At 34.7% G+C, this 17,491-nt stretch overlaps 3 protein-coding genes across 3 annotated transcripts; all 3 read left to right on the top strand.

Annotated features, from left to right (window-relative positions):
* The first annotated feature begins 2,178 nt into the window (after positions 1 to 2,178).
* Positions 2,179 to 4,320, top strand: LOC145560187 (leucine-rich repeat extensin-like protein 7). Its single transcript, XM_081621447.1, has 2 exons — positions 2,179 to 3,562; positions 3,782 to 4,320. Exons 1-2 carry the CDS (start codon positions 2,179 to 2,181, stop codon positions 4,318 to 4,320), a joined length of 1,923 nt encoding a protein of 640 aa, XP_081477573.1.
* A 1,291-nt stretch (positions 4,321 to 5,611) lies between these two features.
* LOC145560186 (uncharacterized) lies at positions 5,612 to 12,209 on the top strand. The gene is made up of 9 exons (XM_081621446.1): positions 5,612 to 5,953; positions 7,397 to 7,567; positions 7,956 to 8,053; positions 9,864 to 9,939; positions 10,025 to 10,225; positions 10,305 to 10,555; positions 11,124 to 11,214; positions 11,302 to 11,518; positions 11,723 to 12,209. The coding sequence occupies exons 1-9, from the start codon at positions 5,750 to 5,752 to the stop codon at positions 11,938 to 11,940; spliced, it is 1,527 nt and encodes a 508-aa protein (XP_081477572.1). The 5' UTR covers positions 5,612 to 5,749; the 3' UTR covers positions 11,941 to 12,209.
* Positions 12,210 to 12,938: 729 nt separating this feature from the next.
* Positions 12,939 to 15,400, top strand: LOC145560185 (putative B3 domain-containing protein Os03g0621600). The gene is made up of 3 exons (XM_081621445.1): positions 12,939 to 13,080; positions 14,322 to 14,789; positions 15,055 to 15,400. Exons 1-3 carry the CDS (start codon positions 12,964 to 12,966, stop codon positions 15,301 to 15,303), a joined length of 834 nt encoding a protein of 277 aa, XP_081477571.1. The 5' UTR covers positions 12,939 to 12,963; the 3' UTR covers positions 15,304 to 15,400.
* The last annotated feature ends 2,091 nt before the right edge of the window (positions 15,401 to 17,491 follow it).

The raw sequence follows: 17,491 nt of genomic DNA, 5'->3' as shown, positions 1-17,491 counted from the left end.
TAACTAGTGTCATGACCAAAATTACAAATTTATACTACTAGTGAGGTTGAAAGATTATGATTAATTGAGCAATGTCATATTCGTTTCAATTTCCTAGACTTACAAAAAAGGATGGACAATTTACCTTACATTAGTGATTAATCTAATCGGTCTTCTAATTAATGAGAACTAAGTTAATTTAGCATGAAGAAAAGCACATATATCCAAACCCCTTATAAGCCTTTAGATTAAGGCAAATAGGCATAATGCCTAAAGTATTTTTGGTTTTCATCGTGTATATGAATGCAACTAGGAATGGCAACGGATCGGATTCGGGTCGGATTTGGCTAAATCCGAATCCGATCCGTTTAGTAAATGGACCTTGGATTCGGATCCGAATCCGAGTCCGAATCCGAAAAGTCCGAGTCCGAATCCGATCCGACTTGTAATTTTCGGATCCGAATCCGGTCCGTTTATACGGACCTCCGAAATGATCCGATTATTTTTTTTTATTTTGTAATGTCATATACCTATAATTGCTTGTATTGTCATACCAAGGTAAGTATAATTATAACATATTTAAATAATGTACTAAGTTATATAACAAATTTTGCTACAAACAAGCAAACAATTGTCCCAAGTTATAAAGCATATGCTCATAGTATCGGATTCGGACTCGGATCGGACTCCGTCGGACTTTGCGTAGGGTCCAAGTCCGATCCGCCTCCTATTCGGATTCGGATCTATTTTATCGAATTCGGATTCGGACTAATTTTAAACGGATTCGAATCGGATTTTTTTCTTCGGATCGGATCGGATTCGAATCGAACTCGAATTAAATTGCCATCCCTAAATGCAACAAAGACCAAATTTTCATGAACTCAACTCATATACTCATCAATTGGTAGTACATGTGGTCTTTCACAAGAATTCACACCATATATTCATAGCTAGATAGTGAAATTAAATTATAAATCTTGTAGGGAGGAAGTTATTTATTTATTTAAGTGTCATGAAGAAAGTGTAATGTACATTAATGATAAAAAAATTTAAACTACTCGGATACCTAATTTTTTTTTTTTTTTTTTTTTTTTTGAGAAATCGGAAACCTAATTTTGATGTGAACATTTTCTTTCAATTCTTACTTAGGTGATTAAATTTAGAGTTTACAACGACTCCATACAAAAGTATTGACAAAAGCCTTTGATAACCTCGATACATTGAAATTTTCCTAGTTCGTCTCATTATCAATTCTCCTTGATTTTTTCCCTCATCTTATATATATACTAACATATAAATTGACATGCATGTTGTAAAGACAATTCAAGATTACAAATGATTACTTGTTTTACACTTTTACCTTGTACTATCACATAACCCATACATGTCATCTCCCCTTTCCACGCCACCCTTGGGAGATCCTTAAGATATCAACCCATGACATCTCATAGCTATTTCATCATTGATGACATCGCTTCCATTCATCATTTTAAACATTTTTAAAAATTAAATACTACTCCATTATAGAATTTAGAGGTCCAAATGACTTTTCATGTGAAAGATCAAAATGTACACACTATGAATATAATTTTATATCAATGAAGAAAATTAGTTTGATTAAAAAAAAAAAAACTTATATATTTATTCATTTGATAAATCTAATTTAATTATACAACAATAAGGGTTTTTAAATGGGTAGCCTATAAGGCTATAATCAATAAAATAAATAAATACAAATTAAAAATCAAATAGGTTTCTCTAAGTAAAAGACCTTTTAATTATGAATGGTCAATTTTTATTATTTTTTTTTAATTTTGTTTCTTTTTTATTTTTAAATAATGAAAAGTCAATAACATAATATAAGTAAGATTATGAAAATCAACAAAAAATTATTAATTTTTCTAAAAAAAAAAAAAATTAATGTGACGATTGTATGAATTTCAACCATAAGATAATTTTGATTACTTGAAAAGGGGGGTAGTAGTTATTTTTAGTAAACATCATTTACCCATAATGAAATTGCAAGAATTCATCCAACATTAGTTATTTGCCTCAAAATTTAAGGAGTATGAGAGAGTTAACATAATTTGCGGCAAAAAAGTTGCTTCAATATTGGGTGTCTAAAAAAACCAACTAGTTTTTTCTACCTCCATATTAACATCATTTAACTTCTAAGGGTACCTTGCCTAATTGCCATCAATGGGGAAGATTTTTCCTTCCTTAGTTCGGCCTTTAGGCTGTTGTTTATCCCTCCTCATCTTATCATCCTTATTGTCTTCTCCCTCATTTGCACTAACAGACGAGGAGGCTGCATTCCTCACTCGTCGCCAACACCGCATCCTCACCGAAAATGGGCACGACCTTACAGATGATTATGACCAAAAAGTAAATGTCCCATTCACATTCCCAAATCCAAGGCTCCGAAAAGCCTACATTGCTCTCCAAGCATGGAAGTCAGCCATCTACTCAGACCCAAACCACGTCACAAAAAATTGGAATGGTCCGAATGTATGTGACTACAAGGGGGTGTTTTGTTCCCCGGCTCTTGATGATGAGAAGGTAATTGTGGTTTCTGGCATTGACCTTAATCACGAGGACATAGCGGGTTATCTCCCCGTAGAGTTAGGCCTCCTTACGGACCTAGCCCTTTTCCACATCAACTCTAACAGGTTTTGTGGGATTATTCCAAAGAGTTTCTCAAAACTTCAACTTCTATTCGAGCTTGATGTAAGTAATAACCGTTTTGTAGGAGTTTTCCCGGAGGTTGTGCTTGAATTAAAGACACTCAAGTATCTTGATCTTCGATTCAACAACTTTGAGGGTTGTTTACCTCCGGAGGTCTTTAACAGGCCTTTCGACGCATTATTGCTCAACGATAATAGGTTTAGGTGTGCCATTCCAGAAACCATTGGTAACTCAACAGTTTCTCTTATGGTATTAGCAAACAACAAGTTTACTGGATGTATCCCCAAAACTATAGGTAACATGGCAGGTAAGTTGAATCAAATTATTTTCAGAGGAAATAAATTAAGTGGTTGCATGCCAGCTGAGATTGGGTTGCTTCATAATGTGTCCGTTCTAGATTTATCTAAGAACGAGCTTGTTGGTCCTATTCCAACGTGTTTCTCGAGCCTTGCAAGTTTGGAATCTTTTGACTTGTCAGGAAATAAATTCACTGGATTTGTTGCTGATGATATTTGCAAGCTGCCCCTATTGGAACAATTTTTGTTTTCTAGCAACTATTTTAAGGGTGAGGGTAAGAGTTGTGACCCATCTCTAAGAAGGAATGTTGATTTTGAAGACAAGAAGAATTGTTTGCCTAGTAGGCCTAATCAAAGATCCCCTAAAGAATGTTTCCAAATGGTGTCAAACACAGTTGATTGTGAAAAGTTTAATTGTGGTGGGCAACCTTCTAAGCCTACCCCTGGTAAAGGCAGCGGTGGAGGTCATGGAGGAGAGCAACCCAAGCCTCCTACACCTGAGCATAATGATCATCATGAAGATCACCCCAAAGCACCAACACCGGCTCCAGAAGATGATCACAAAAGATCACCAGTTAGACCATCTACACCTCCAGAACCGTATGAACAAACACCAATGGCACCCTCCCCAACACCAGATGATCATAAAAGATCGCCTGTTCGACCATCGACACCTACACCTACACCAGAAGAGTCTCTACCCCCTACCCCAGTGTACTCACCACCAACACCAGTACATTTGCCTCCCTCGCCAGTATACTCACCACCTCCACCCCTTGTATATTCCCCTCCACTGCCTGTTTACTCACCACCTCCAACACCAGTACGTTCTCCTCCACCGCCAGTTTTCTCACCACCCCCACCACCGGTTCACTCGCCTCCACCACCCACACCATCTCCTCCACCACCATCACCTGTTTATCCACCACCACCAGTTCGCTCTCCGCCACCACCTACACCATCTCCTCCACCACCATCACCGGTTTATCCACCACCACCCGTTCACTCTCCACCACCACCTCCTGTCCACTCACCTCCTCCACCAGTTCATTCTCCTCCTCCACCATCTCCAATTTACTCACCCCCACCACCACCAGTAAAATCACCACCTCCACCCGCTCCAAAGCCATCACCTCCCCCACCAGCTCCAAAACCATCACCTCCCCCGCCTGTTTTCTCACCCCCACCCCCGCCACCCGTTTTCTCTCCTCCACCACCTGTTCGATCGCCTCCTCCACCTGTACACTCCCCACCTCCTCCAACTCCATCTCCACCTCCACCTTATCCTGAAGTTAGCCTTCCACCAAACATAGGCTTCCAATACTCATCACCTCCACCACCCATGTTCCCAGGGTATTAATCAATTAGTGTTCATTACAGCTAATTAAGAAGGTTTTTTCATCAGATTTATTAAAGTCATACCCACTCATTTTCTTGTATTATTAATAGAAAAAAAAGGAAGAAAAGAAGAAGATGATGATGTTCATTGTGCAAAATACTTGTACTACTAATGTTTATGTAGTTAATACTTTGTATTGCCAATTATTTTTAACTACATTTTAATACTGATGTCTATTTTGTAAACATATATTTACTCATGTTGAATAATTAATAGAGTATATAAATAGGTGCCAAGTGAAAAACACTTCTTTCATACAAACCATACAATTTTTTACAACATTGTAATAAGAGAACATGCATTTATTTCCTTATAGTATGTACAATTTTCTTTACTTGGGTTTGATGGAGGAAACTGTTGCTAAACAAGCAATGCAGAACAATATCACAAGCAAGCATAAATTAAGTATTATATATAATACAAAAAATGGGTTTGAGTTCCAAAAAATGGTGGTTTATTTACTTGTACGAGTATTTGTTAAAAAAGTTGATCAATGGCAAGCCAAACACAAAATGCTCATAAAATCAAGTCTAAGAACAATTGATATAACTCAAAAATGTAATTCATCTTGAACAAAACCAAATGTTGTAACTTGTAAGAGCTTAACCATAAGTAAATTTTGATATTATATAAACTCTGTACATAAATAGTACGGAGTACTCCGTAAGTCCGTAGTCCATAAATATATATTAAACCTTAAAATTTTATCATCACTTAAAATGTGTACACAATGATTATTGATCGGCGCAAGATTTAAATGTCCTGAAATGTCATTTCTTAGAATCAAAATATAATATTCAAACAAATATCAACCTTAATGGTATATCTAAACTGAAAAAGTTTTGAACAAATGAATAATATACCAAATTTGACATTTTAATCTCGATCGATATATATTAGTAATAAAATTCAAACACTTACCTCTTAATCTATTAATCGAAACAAATCCACGTAATTAGATACATTTATATTAGAATTAATTAACTTTTTGATACCAACACATTCTTATTTCATATTCTCATTAACAAACATGCCAATTCTAATACAATACCAAGACATTACTCCTATTCTTCAATTCTAACTCAATTAGCAACTGATGCAATGGCAATAAAATCTATTTGAAAACAAAAAAAAACTATACGACGTCGTTTAGCACTTCAAGCATAAGGGTCCGTGTGCAAAGCACGTGAGACTCAGAGGGGTAAATCCGTAAAAAACCACAACGACCTCAAAATTACGGAACCTTGAATCATCATCGTCATCCAACCACCAAAATCAAACAGATCTCAACTCTCTTTGTTAATGGCGAAATAGCACCAATCACAACACGACACCAAACATTTTCGATTTTATTTTTGAATTTTTTTATTTTTGAAACGCCGCCATTTTTATGGAGGAAGCTAACACCAAGTCTTCAATGGCGGAGGAGAGAGAAAATGAGGTAAATACTGAACCAGAAACCAAGGCACCCGTCGCTGATGGCGGAGGTGGTGGTGGAGGCGGCGGTGGTTGGGGAGGATGGGGGTTTTCGCCATTGTCGTACCTCTCAGATCTTCAGAAAGCTGCCGCGCTTGCCGCCGAGGAGATACGCACTGTACTATTTTCTCTCTCTCTCTATCTATGTTGTTGATTGATTTCATTATAATTGTTGTTGTTTAACCTAGATTGTGAAGAAATTTGAGAAATGATTTTTGATATGGAAAATTTAGGTTTAGGAAATTCGAATTTAGTGTTAAATATAGTGAAAGTTAGGTTTTATGAGTTATTAATGTGAAAATTATATGTTATGAAATTTGGTGGTAGGAATTTGTTAAATTTACACCAATGATGTTCATTTATGGCTGGTTTGGTAGGTGATTAGGTCTACATTTGTGTATGTTAGTAGTATTAAAGGCGTTTCTTTGATGAGGTACTCATTCTGTTGCTATATGTAAGATGCTACGAATACTCGAGCTATGGCGAGTAGTTTGAAATGAGAGAAGTTTGTCATTCACGGTTGGATTAAAGCGTTTCTTTAATGACGCACTCGTTCTGTTGCAATATGTGAAGTGCTATGGATACATAAGCTATGAAGATTAGTTTAAATTGAGAGTATATTGATAATCACGGTTGGATTATGCATTTACGCTTTAGCTCGGTCTTAAGCCGTGAAATTTTGTTAAGTTGATGTATTATGGCCTTGTGAGGGATATAGGTATCTGGGCGATTGTGCTTTATTCAACTCAATGTGGATTAGCTGATATGATCTTCCCTAAACCAAATATTTGGTGGTTAGAATAATGATTAGTCTATCTTGTTGCTGTAGAAATATCAGGTGCCTCAGGAAGATGATTGAATCGTTCAGTTCCCTAAAAGTTGGAGTGGTTTATTTCTGTACTCTGCCCTTTGGCATTTTTCTTCTTTAATTTCTTTCAAGAGATACTTGTGTTCTTCCGTCTATTACTTTGGCCCTGATTGCCGCTGTCCACTATCTTTAAGCCATTTGCTATTTATGACCACTCAGATTTATCCCAGCAAACATATCGTAATGTGAAGTGAACGGTTCTATGTAATTGCCTAATACAGGAACCTTTTTTGGGGGAGTTGGGTCACTTGGGTGTATCTAGTAATTAACGATCACTTGTGAATTCTTATTACCTCTCTGAAGGATAAGTAAAAAATAATCGTGAATATATTTTCCTTTGCTAGGTGGTTAGTACAGTTGAGAGGAAAAAATGTAGTTCTTTAATATCAGGTGTCTATTAACATTACTTTGTGGGAGAATTTGTTGTATCTGGTGCCTCTTTAGACGCATGATTATCAACTCATGGACTATTTGTAAAATTTCGGCTTGAAAGACCCGAGTCCTGTATCTATGTCCCTTAATCTTCAGAGTGCAGAGTGCTTGTCCTCCAAGTATTTTCTGCTTCTTTCAGTAACCTAAATTGTATCCTTATAAAATAAAGTAATTAGGAGTAGTAAACATTTAATGTTTTCTCTTTTCTCTTAAATCTTTGTAATAATTTCTTATTGACTGAATATATGTTTCCAAATGTAGGCTGCTGAGAGCTTTGGTAACATAGAAGCTGTTGCTGAAGAGGAATCTTCTATCGCAGAGGGTGACACTAAAGATTCTGTCACAGAAGGGGAAGATGGACAAGAAAAGGAAAAGTTGATGTCTGCTCTGGATAAGTTGGAGAAGGCTAGTGAAGACACATTTTTTAGCCAGGTAAGTCATAAGCAGGAAAAAAAGCACTCATACAACTTTATAGTCTAATATAGTAATATTTGAATGTAACTATCTTAGATGGCTTATGTAAAGCTGTATTAGATTATAACGTTGATATGTTGAAGAATTCTCTGGTGTTTGGTACTGTAAGATACTATCATGTGACCTGTCTGATATTTTTTTTCCATTGGCAATAACCTCATGTTATCTCTAGTTTGTTTAAGGCAAATGCTCCATTATTATTTTATTTGCATCTTATTGTCACCACATGTTTTTTGTACATATGTCATTCTGAATGTGTTAATCTTCATTTTTCAGGATCTTGCCTATGTTCTTTCTTTGCATGTCGTTCGTAGTTTCACTCATTCGTTGATTCTAATATGGGCAGGGTTTGAAGGTGATAGATGGTTCAGTGGAAAATTTTGCATCTGGAGCCTGGAAGGCACTAGGAAGTGCATTTCAAGGCGGTTCCAACCTCATTCAAAAGTAGGTTTGAATCTAAGAATGCAAGCTTGCTTAGATATGGTCTCTTGCATTATTGTGGAAGACTACATTATTTGTTGAGAATTGGTGATCATAAAATTCTTGAAATAAGCATATTGCTATCTTTATCTCTTTGACTTTCCTAATTTTGTTTAGGCCTACAAGACTTGTTCAATTTAAACCAGTTCTCTATGTGCCCTTTTCACTCTTCTTAGTTCTTATTGTTCATGTTTTGCTAATTAGCATAGTTGTGGTGTGAATAGGAGGAACTAGGGAGTAGTAGAAATGAATGTTGATTCACAAAAATGCTTCTAGTTGTTCTGATAGTATCACAAAATTAGGATCTTTGGGAACGATAGGTGTGATGTGGTCTAGTATTGCTCCAAGTCAAACACGCAAATATTCATGCATGATTTTTAGGCCTAGGCTCTCACTGCCAGCCTTTTTCTTTTTCAACCAAGGCCAATGTTAGAAGAGGTACCCATGTGAAAGCTAATGGGCATCATGTTTGTTTTGACACTTTTGGAAGCTGGTGGAAGATCTCAGTAAAATTGGAGGAAAGCCACTTGGTGTCTTATTGACCTCAGCCAAGCTTGAAAATTTGTTTATAAGAAAATGACTTTTTAGTAGTTAGAATTAAGTTTCTTTATGGAAACCTTATAGTTTAATCAAATTTGAACTAAAGTAGTACAAGGGTAAGTAAATCTAGGAAGATTATACAAGACTTTCAGTTGAAGATCTTTTGAGGAAAAAAACTTCACAGAATTTGTCCTTCACGGTCATTACTTTAGTATTATTATTATATGGGGTTTCCCTCAACTCCAAAACTGATCTCTGTGGAGCCCTTTTATATGATGGTGACTTGTGATCACATGACCTTACCCTTATGGTACTTCCTCAGGCCTCGCCCTTTATAGTCTACTGGGGTCTCTAAGATTCACCTGACATAGAATGTGCTCCTGGATAAGGCTTTCTGAACTCTATAACTCACACCATGAAACCGTTTTGGTAGCCTGTCGAGATATCTGACAAATTGCCTCCCTGGTCTAACACATCATGAAACCTTATATCTGACCGGAGATTTATGGTCCCCCCTACCAAATGCGAAACCATTTTCTGATAACTTGCCTTTGCTGGGCTTCCATAACATAGCATATGGCTGATTCTATTTTGATGGTAGAGGTTTTGTTTTATCTAGCAATCCCCAATCTTCTCTTTCCACATTTATTGTTTCAAGTGAATAGGGCCTTTCTATATCACGATAAGCATTTTATTCATCTTAAGTGTCCTGCTCTACTTCTACGTAGAATGTGCTTTTATTTTGTCGACATCTTGTATATATAATTCTCAAGATATGTATAAACTCATGATTTGTTTTGGATACCACTGATAATTGCACTCAAGATCTTGTCTGCCTGAAATTGATAGTCACATTACTTTCACATACCTCGGAGTAACTTAGGATGTTTGGATAAGTAGTCATCTTTTCACATGGAGTAATATAACTATTGCAAATAATCTTTTTGTGTAAAGATTTAGTTTCTTGTTAATTATGTGAGGTTGGGGTTACGTGAATTAATTTTCTGGACAGGGGGAGTTGAAGATTTAAGGAAGTATTTTACCCATTCTAAAATATGTCACTTTTTGCTGAAATATCTGTTCAAGATGGAATATTTCCCCCCTTTAAATTGTTGCTGTCTATTTGAGCTTCAGAATACCACACGTCCACACTAGGATCATTTTATTGATTTTGTCCATGGAAATTTGAGTTACGTTTACTTAAAAGTTAATTATGGAATTTCTTGTTCTACAGACTTGAGCATTCTGCTGTTAGCTTAGCTGATTCTGTTCAACATGATGCAAGTTCTATTGCTCCATCGTTCTTAGAGGTTTGAATTGCTTTCCCTATTGTGTCTTTAGCATCCTCACTTTTTGATTCCGAAGGAAAATATATTCAAGCTTTTATTTTGTTAGACTGGAAAAGCTATTACTTTCAAGGGAATGCAAGTTCTTGAAAACGTGGGTAAGGAGACTATGGATTTGTTGATCTCTGAGACTGGTATGGAAGTTGATAAGAAGTTTGATGGAGATGATCATGAAAGTCACGACAACCAGTATGAGGAAATGACATTTGACCGGTGCTTCTATATATATGGAGGCCCCGAACAATTGGAGGTTTGTTTTGTTGAAAAAGGAAGTTTCATCCAGTGAGATGATTTATTGATCACCTAACAAACTTTTACATGTATTTTAGGAATTGGAGGCATTGTCAAGCCATTATGCTCTAATTTTTAACAGAAGAAAAGGCAAGTTATCATCAGAGGAGAAGTCATTATATGAGGGAAAGGTGAAGCAGGTTGAGGAAATTCTTAATTTGAATACTGAAAGTGAGAGAACCACCCTGCAATCAGATAAAGGAAAGAATATAGAAATTGGGGCTGTAGACACTGAGCTCAAGAGCTTACATGACTCAAGTCTTAGTAAGGCTGCTGACTTGGCCGCAGGGTAAACGTCAGCTATTTTCCTTTTTGTGCTATTAGTATATATCTCATGAAGTCGTGGTAATTCATGTAGACAAGATTTTGTGGATAAAGCTCATTTGTTAATGCTCTTTCCTTGATTGTGAGGACTATATGGCCCTATGCTTAATTTGTGCTCATGGGATCCATTTTGATGACGAAACTCTACAGTAAACAATAATGTAGTCATAATATACTAATGTCTGGAAGAACAAATAACAATAACTAACTGCTAAATATGAATTTCTTACAAGCAAATCCTCAAGATCTCATTCCAGAAGCTAAAATTGACTGTTATTCTTTATTTGAAATAATCATTATGAATTGTCCTTGTTCTGCTAGAGGTGGAAGTCTAGGTCCCGTTTCTTGTAATTTGAGGCTTTAATATAGTAGTGGTTTAAAGATGCTAATTGTACATATATGCTCTCTTCTTTTTGTTCATTCTATATTGTCAATTTTCAGGGACATGACTGTGCAAGTGTTATCTTTATGGACATATTTCTGGATGTTAATATATGTCAAACTTGATCTCTCTTGTGTTTTTTATGTTTCAGGTTTACTAGTGCCCTAGCTGGGGTAAGTGCTAATGACATTATCCAGAGGACTACTGGCAGACTGGAAGCTTTACACTCTGAAGGGGTCCATGTAAGTGGTTACTTCACATCTTTTTTCTAAATCTTCTTAACGTTTCAAGTTTATTTCAATTAATTTTTTCTTTTTTGAATCTCGCAGAGGCTGTCAGAGATTTGTTGTTTTGCCATGACTCAATTACTGATGTTGGGGAAATCCATGATATCCAGTGCAAACAAAAATCAGGAGGAAAATGCAGATGAGAATATGATTAAAATTGAATGGCCAGAGGATTCTCTTGAAAAGGCTAAAATAATCAGATCCAAGGCTCAATCTATGATCGAGAGCATGGAAGCTGTTTCTAACAGCTTCATTACTGGTAAGTTCCCCCTCAAATATGTGAAAATTTTGATTAATTTGTCTTGTGCAAAATGCCTTAATTTTTACGTCAGAACTAAGAATTTGATATTCCCACAAGTCAAATATGTCGATGATTGTCAGTAAATTAGATTAGCCTTTTCCTACTTGCTACAACTTTGCGATTTGGCCTTTTAGAATGTTCATAATCTTGCTTCTCCCTCAGGTATATCCGATGTGACTGAAGCTTACCTTGCTGCCATGAAACTTGTTTCAACAACTGATTCTCATGAAACTCCTCAAGAGAAGTCAATTCAAGACAGAGCCGATGCATTTTCAGAACATCTCCGCGCAGATCAGACTATTGCTGTGGATAAAATTCAAGACGGCCTTCAATACTTGTGCTTTGTTGCCGTGTCCACCTCCATGCCTCCTGCTCCCTGAAGAAGCAGGATTTCATCTGTAAATAGTGACCTAACTAGATTTCTCACTTCTGTTTTCGTCCAAATTGTTCAATGAAGGGAAGTAGCATGTCCACTCCATTGAGACATCTTGTGCTAGTTTTTGATTGCACTAGAAATAGGGTCAGTTGCATAGAAATACAGAAGCCAGAAGTAAATTTGTTAGTAGATGTTATAACGTACAATTTGTAGTGCTGTATTGTGATTTAGGTTTCTTTGAAATTTCAAAATGGGATGAAACCTTGGTGTGAACTGTGAAGTGCAATTGTAAAGTTGTCTTTATAAAAAAAAAAGTACAATTGTGAAGTAGGAAGGAAAAGTTACAAATATAAAGCCACAAAACCTAATCAAACGCAAGACTTGGTAAATAAGCAAAACACTACTCGGTAGTAATTACCACGGTTTATAATTATTTACTTTTTGTATTCAGTTTTACCGGACGCTCTATTAGGCGAACATTAGTCGTGCAAAATATTATTACTCCCTACTCGTATCAATTAAGAGATTAAAGACTATAATTATTTATTTACTTATGTAGTATTTATTTATTTCGTTATTATGACTAGTACATGTGTTGTTTGAAAAGATTATATGGGATAAAATGATTATACAGGTCCAGTATTCGAGTGTGAATTTCAATGTATTATCCAATCAATAGTTTCACGATGAATTTATCAAGTTATGGAGTAATTTTGACGTAATAACTAGTGTAGGACAAGAAAATTTATGTAGACATTAATTACTTTTTTAGTTTTAAAAACTGCAAAACCAGTTTTGGAATATTAGCATCAATGATGACTTAATTGACTATTGACACCCAAAAAAACACAAATGCACTACTACTCCCGTAAATAAAGAATAAAACTTACGAACATTTGTCAGCTTTATTTCAGTAACTTCTTTGAAAAATGTAACACCTTACCTTATTTTACTCCACAATTAAACACCATTTCCATTTTCATTTCTAACTTCTGTAAAAAATAAAAAAATTCAGTAGCTAGGATCAATGAAGAAAAGGAGAAGAAGAGAAGAAGGGAGTAATAAAGATAAAAAATTTAAGAAGATAAATCCCAAGAAATTCTTCAAAATTATTCTCCCTAAAATTCTCCAATCCAAAACCCTGGTAAGTACTTCTTCTTTCTCTCTTTTTTTAGTTTATAATTTTTTTGCATGATTATTTTTTTAATTTTTTTTGGAGGCATGCATGATTTATGGTTGATAACTTGACATCAATTTTTTTTTTTGGTATAATTTATGACATGAGCTAGCAAGGTACTTGATGTGGTTCATTTAGTTAGAGGTAATTAACATGGACTTGGCTTACAATTACGAGATGTAATTACGTTGATAATTTTCAATTTTTCATAATTATTGAGACCAAATGCTCCATCTTGTACGGAATGTTAAATATGCATCAAATCTTACACATAGTATGTTGTAAAAAAAAAAAAAAAACACTTACAAATTGTATGTGAAAATTTATAGAGTAGTCCTGAAGAGTGGTACGGCTAGAGATAGATAAAGTGTCATATCGGATTGGAACGTCACTTACATATGTTAAGCCTATCCGAATAAAGCGGACAAAGTTCGTGAGAGTCTAGGTAAAAGGTCCACCCTCAAGCTGCCCTCAACGAGGATTCGACCAGATCAAGTATTACTTGGCCCGAGATAACGTGACATAAGTACTTGTATTAAAGTATGAGTAGAATATAAATCTTTATAATCTTTTACGGTCCACTGTCGAAAAATATTATTTGTCCTGCTTTCATGATGATTTTTCACAAATTATGTTCGACACACCCATATTATGTGTTCAATTGTTTGACTCGGCTATTTTGTGAGAAGTTTACTTAATTTTGACTCAAAGTGAAATGTCCAATTGTTCGTCTTGGCTATCCTTATTCATTATATCGGAAAGATAAATATCATATCGGAAAGATAAATGTCCAACATGGGTACTTGAGTTTAATTGAAGAGTTTGTAACATAATTTCGGATCATTTGTATTACCTTTGTTACAGGTTATGTGCAACGATTTGACATAAAGCAGAGAGGGAAAATGTCTAATCGTTGCACATAACCTGTAACGGAGGCAGTATAAGACTACAAATTACAGAGTAAGGCTTAACAATTTATTCAGTTGAAGGCCAAGTTTGTCAGTTCATCAGGTGCTAGATAGCAGTGATTATTGAGCATATTGAGTGTAACTAACTTAGTTTGTTGTATGAGAACAAAATCGACGACTGACTTCTTTTCGATGGAATGGAGTATTTATGAATGTAATTCTGTTCTTCTTTCTGTAATGCATATCATAATCCATAGTATAAAATATACTTGTATATGATATGATTTGGTTTTTTGACAGAGTATTCCTGATGCATTTGCAAAGAAATTTGGCTCTCGGCTTCCAACAGATGCCACACTTACAATCCGAACTGGTCTTTCGTGGGAGATTGCACTCGAAAAGGTTGATAACAAGCTTTGCTTTACTAAAGGACGGGCAAATTTCATGGAACAGAATGCTATAAAATATGGGTACTTTCTGGAGTTCGAGTATCAAGGTAAAAAACATTTCAAAGTTTACATATTCGATTTATCTTGTAGTGAGATTGACTATCCTACAAAATATCATCAATATACCAAGCATAAGTTTCCTCATAATCAAGGTCATGGTGCCAATGTTAAGAAAAAGGTTGTAGAGGACGACGAAGATGAAGCAGAAAAGAATATGCACAGGAATGGCAAAGTATTGGAGCGTAACAGCAACAGCAAGAGCCCCTCATTCACCATTACAGTGCGAAATTCTCATATCTCGGACCAGTGCGGCTATTTGGTGAGCCCTCAAGCTTATGTTATACTTAGCTTCATATTGAATACTAAATTGTATGCTATCATGAATTAACACTACCTTATATAGTTGTCATGTTGATGCATTAGCCTGCGTAACGTACTAGCTAGTCCAATTTACTCTTATATGTTGTATCAACGTTTGTCACGTTGATGCATTAGCATGCATAATAGTTCAATTTACACTTATACTATCTCCGTTTCTTATTATTTGCAACAAAGGGGTATTATTCTCATCTGTTTTTTCTCAGCAATTTCCCCTGGGGTTTAGTGACAAACACATGGAGAGGTCGTACGAATCTGTCACGTTACTAACAGAGGGTGGAAGGGAGTGGCATTTAGAATGCCATGTTTATGAGAAACTTCTGCGTTTGAGGGGGCGAGATTGGAAGAAATTCATGCAAGAAAACCATTGGAAGGAACATAAAGGACAGGAGTACACATTCATGTTGGTGGACAAGACAAGTAGCAGTGTTACGTTTCAAGTGATTAAAGAATAGATTACTTTGTCTAATCTTATGCTAACTTATACATTTTGATCGTAGTTAGATGTTTGTAATAATTTATGAAGAAGCTAGCATTATTACTATACCGGTATACCCTTGCTATTGGCTCGCGTGACATGTGTGATAAAGTTATAAGAAAAAGAATGTTGGAAAGTGTGGAGAGAATGAAAGAAATTAGAAAACTTGATTATATATTATAAAAGAATAATTCTAATACAATTTCTATGATTCACATAAGGATTTACAAAAATCAAATAACATACTCCGTAATTAGTGATTACAAAAGATAATAGAATGAAAGAAAACTTGATTATATTACTAAAGAATAATATCCTATACAATTCTATGATTCACCTAAGGATTTACAAAAATGAAATAACATAATTAGTGATTACAAAAGATAATAGAATGAGAAAAAGCTTGATTATATAATTATATGACTAAGGAATAATCAATACAATATTTATAACCTTATTATTTTTGCTAAATTAAAAATATTTTACTGATTTTGTATTACATTTAAAGTGAATAGAGCCTTGTAATTACAAAAGATAATAGAGAGAGAAAGCTTGATTATATTACTAAAGAATAATTAAGAACATGTTATGAAATATTTGTGGATATCCATTATCCTCCTTTGTATCATTCCAGAACAATCTAGATCTAGGGTTTATATTCTTATCTATTCAAACCCTAATGTATTGTATTTATATATACCCCATTATATGGAATAGAAATACACATATTTATTCTCTTTCTATCTCTCATCTTTCCCCTTATTTTACAACACGTTATCAGCACCAAACCTCTAATTATTATCTTCTTATGTCGCATCTTGGGAAGAAATTAGAAGGAGATTAATTTTGATCATGGATTTTGATATTTTAATAATGAAATCACACGTTTCAAGAATGTCATATCATTCCCAATCCTCCTTAATTAATTTAGGTCTAGTACAAGGAGTCTCATGGTATTAATAATTTGGAATGTTAATGGTAGTGCCGCTTTATTTAATTACAAAGAACTGCTCATATTATTTTTCGGTTGCATTGGTTTGTTTATCTTGAATTATTGCTATACTTTATTTTCTTTTCATTGACGTTTTCATGAGTTTCAGGCTTAGCAGATGACGTTGACAACATGAATTTGACGATAAGGCTGGTTTTTATAGTGGGAAAGATTTTGATATCAGGAAAGTTCATTCTTAACTATCCTGTTATTGTTAATTTTAAGCCTTTACATAATATGTTTATATTGTTTCCCAAATTTCCGTATCTTTATTATTCCTAGAGTTCAATGAGCAATTTGAGAATAGTTGGATTTGATGCAGAAAATAACTAATTAGTAGTTTTGTTTTGACTATATAAAAGAGTATTTAGAATTATTATTGGTGTTAATTTTATGAACGTATGGTTTTCATGAACTTGTATTACATATATTTGCTAGATTTTGGTATTATTTTTCCTATCCGTAAATGAGTTTGGTTACTTCTCTACACTTCATAGCAAATATGAATGGTTTGATTTAGCAATTATTTACCCATATAATTTGTTTGTGAAATCCTATGTCTAATGTCTTGAATGTTTGTAAATTGTACGAAGTAAGCCTAAGGTACATGTGAAACTATTTATAATTTATGTATTGAATTATGTTTTTATATTTCAAGTATGATATGAACCATGTGGTTTCCACTAACGTGAACGTGTTAATTTTAGTTGCTTATGTGCTTGTTTCTATTTTCTAATTAAGCTTTATCAGGCAATATATTGATATAATTGACCCGACAATATAGTTGATTCAATCGATTCAGGTATGTTTTTATTAAAGCGTGAAGTAGTAGGTTTTCATATTTTTACCTTTTCATTCAATTATAGTATTATGTACTTACTTAAAGTTTGATTATTGGAATAAATGTAAATTGAATACGGTGTGCGGACCTGAAGTTCCTTATATTTATAAAGAGTATTCACACTAGCTTGAATATATAAATGGCTCAAAACCCTTAAGGATAATGCAAAGAAATGAGCATGATCTACAAAGCTAAAGCATATTGCTTAGATTTCCACTACATACTAACGTGATTCTATAAACACAATGTCAGATGGATTGGTATATATTCTCGTACATATGGACTTGAAGTTTCTTAATTAATTAAATATATAGCAAAAAGTGTGTTATGAGT

The sequence above is a fragment of the Chenopodium album genome, chromosome 9, assembly GCF_948465745.1.
Source record: "Chenopodium album chromosome 9, dcCheAlbu1.1, whole genome shotgun sequence".
Classification (NCBI taxonomy): domain Eukaryota; kingdom Viridiplantae; phylum Streptophyta; class Magnoliopsida; order Caryophyllales; family Amaranthaceae; genus Chenopodium; species Chenopodium album.
This window is presented reverse-complemented; position numbering and strand designations above follow the sequence as displayed.

Bases quoted from the DNA above. Each gene is read 5' to 3' on its own strand.
- LOC145560187 (XM_081621447.1), top strand. From the start codon at position 2,179: ATGGGGAAGATTTTTCCTTCCTTAGTTCGGCCTTTAGGCTGTTGTTTA. The intron at 3,563-3,781 runs ATGAACAAACAC...CACCTCCAACAC, and splicing joins ATCTACACCTCCAGAACCGT to CAGTACGTTCTCCTCCACCG.
- LOC145560186 (XM_081621446.1), top strand. From the start codon at position 5,750: ATGGAGGAAGCTAACACCAAGTCTTCAATGGCGGAGGAGAGAGAAAAT. The intron at 7,568-7,955 runs GTAAGTCATAAG...TAATATGGGCAG, and splicing joins AAGACACATTTTTTAGCCAG to GGTTTGAAGGTGATAGATGG. The intron at 10,556-11,123 runs GTAAACGTCAGC...TTTATGTTTCAG, and splicing joins GCTGCTGACTTGGCCGCAGG to GTTTACTAGTGCCCTAGCTG.
- LOC145560185 (XM_081621445.1), top strand. From the start codon at position 12,964: ATGAAGAAAAGGAGAAGAAGAGAAGAAGGGAGTAATAAAGATAAAAAA. The intron at 13,081-14,321 runs GTAAGTACTTCT...GTTTTTTGACAG, and splicing joins TTCTCCAATCCAAAACCCTG to AGTATTCCTGATGCATTTGC. The intron at 14,790-15,054 runs GTGAGCCCTCAA...GTTTTTTCTCAG, and splicing joins CGGACCAGTGCGGCTATTTG to CAATTTCCCCTGGGGTTTAG.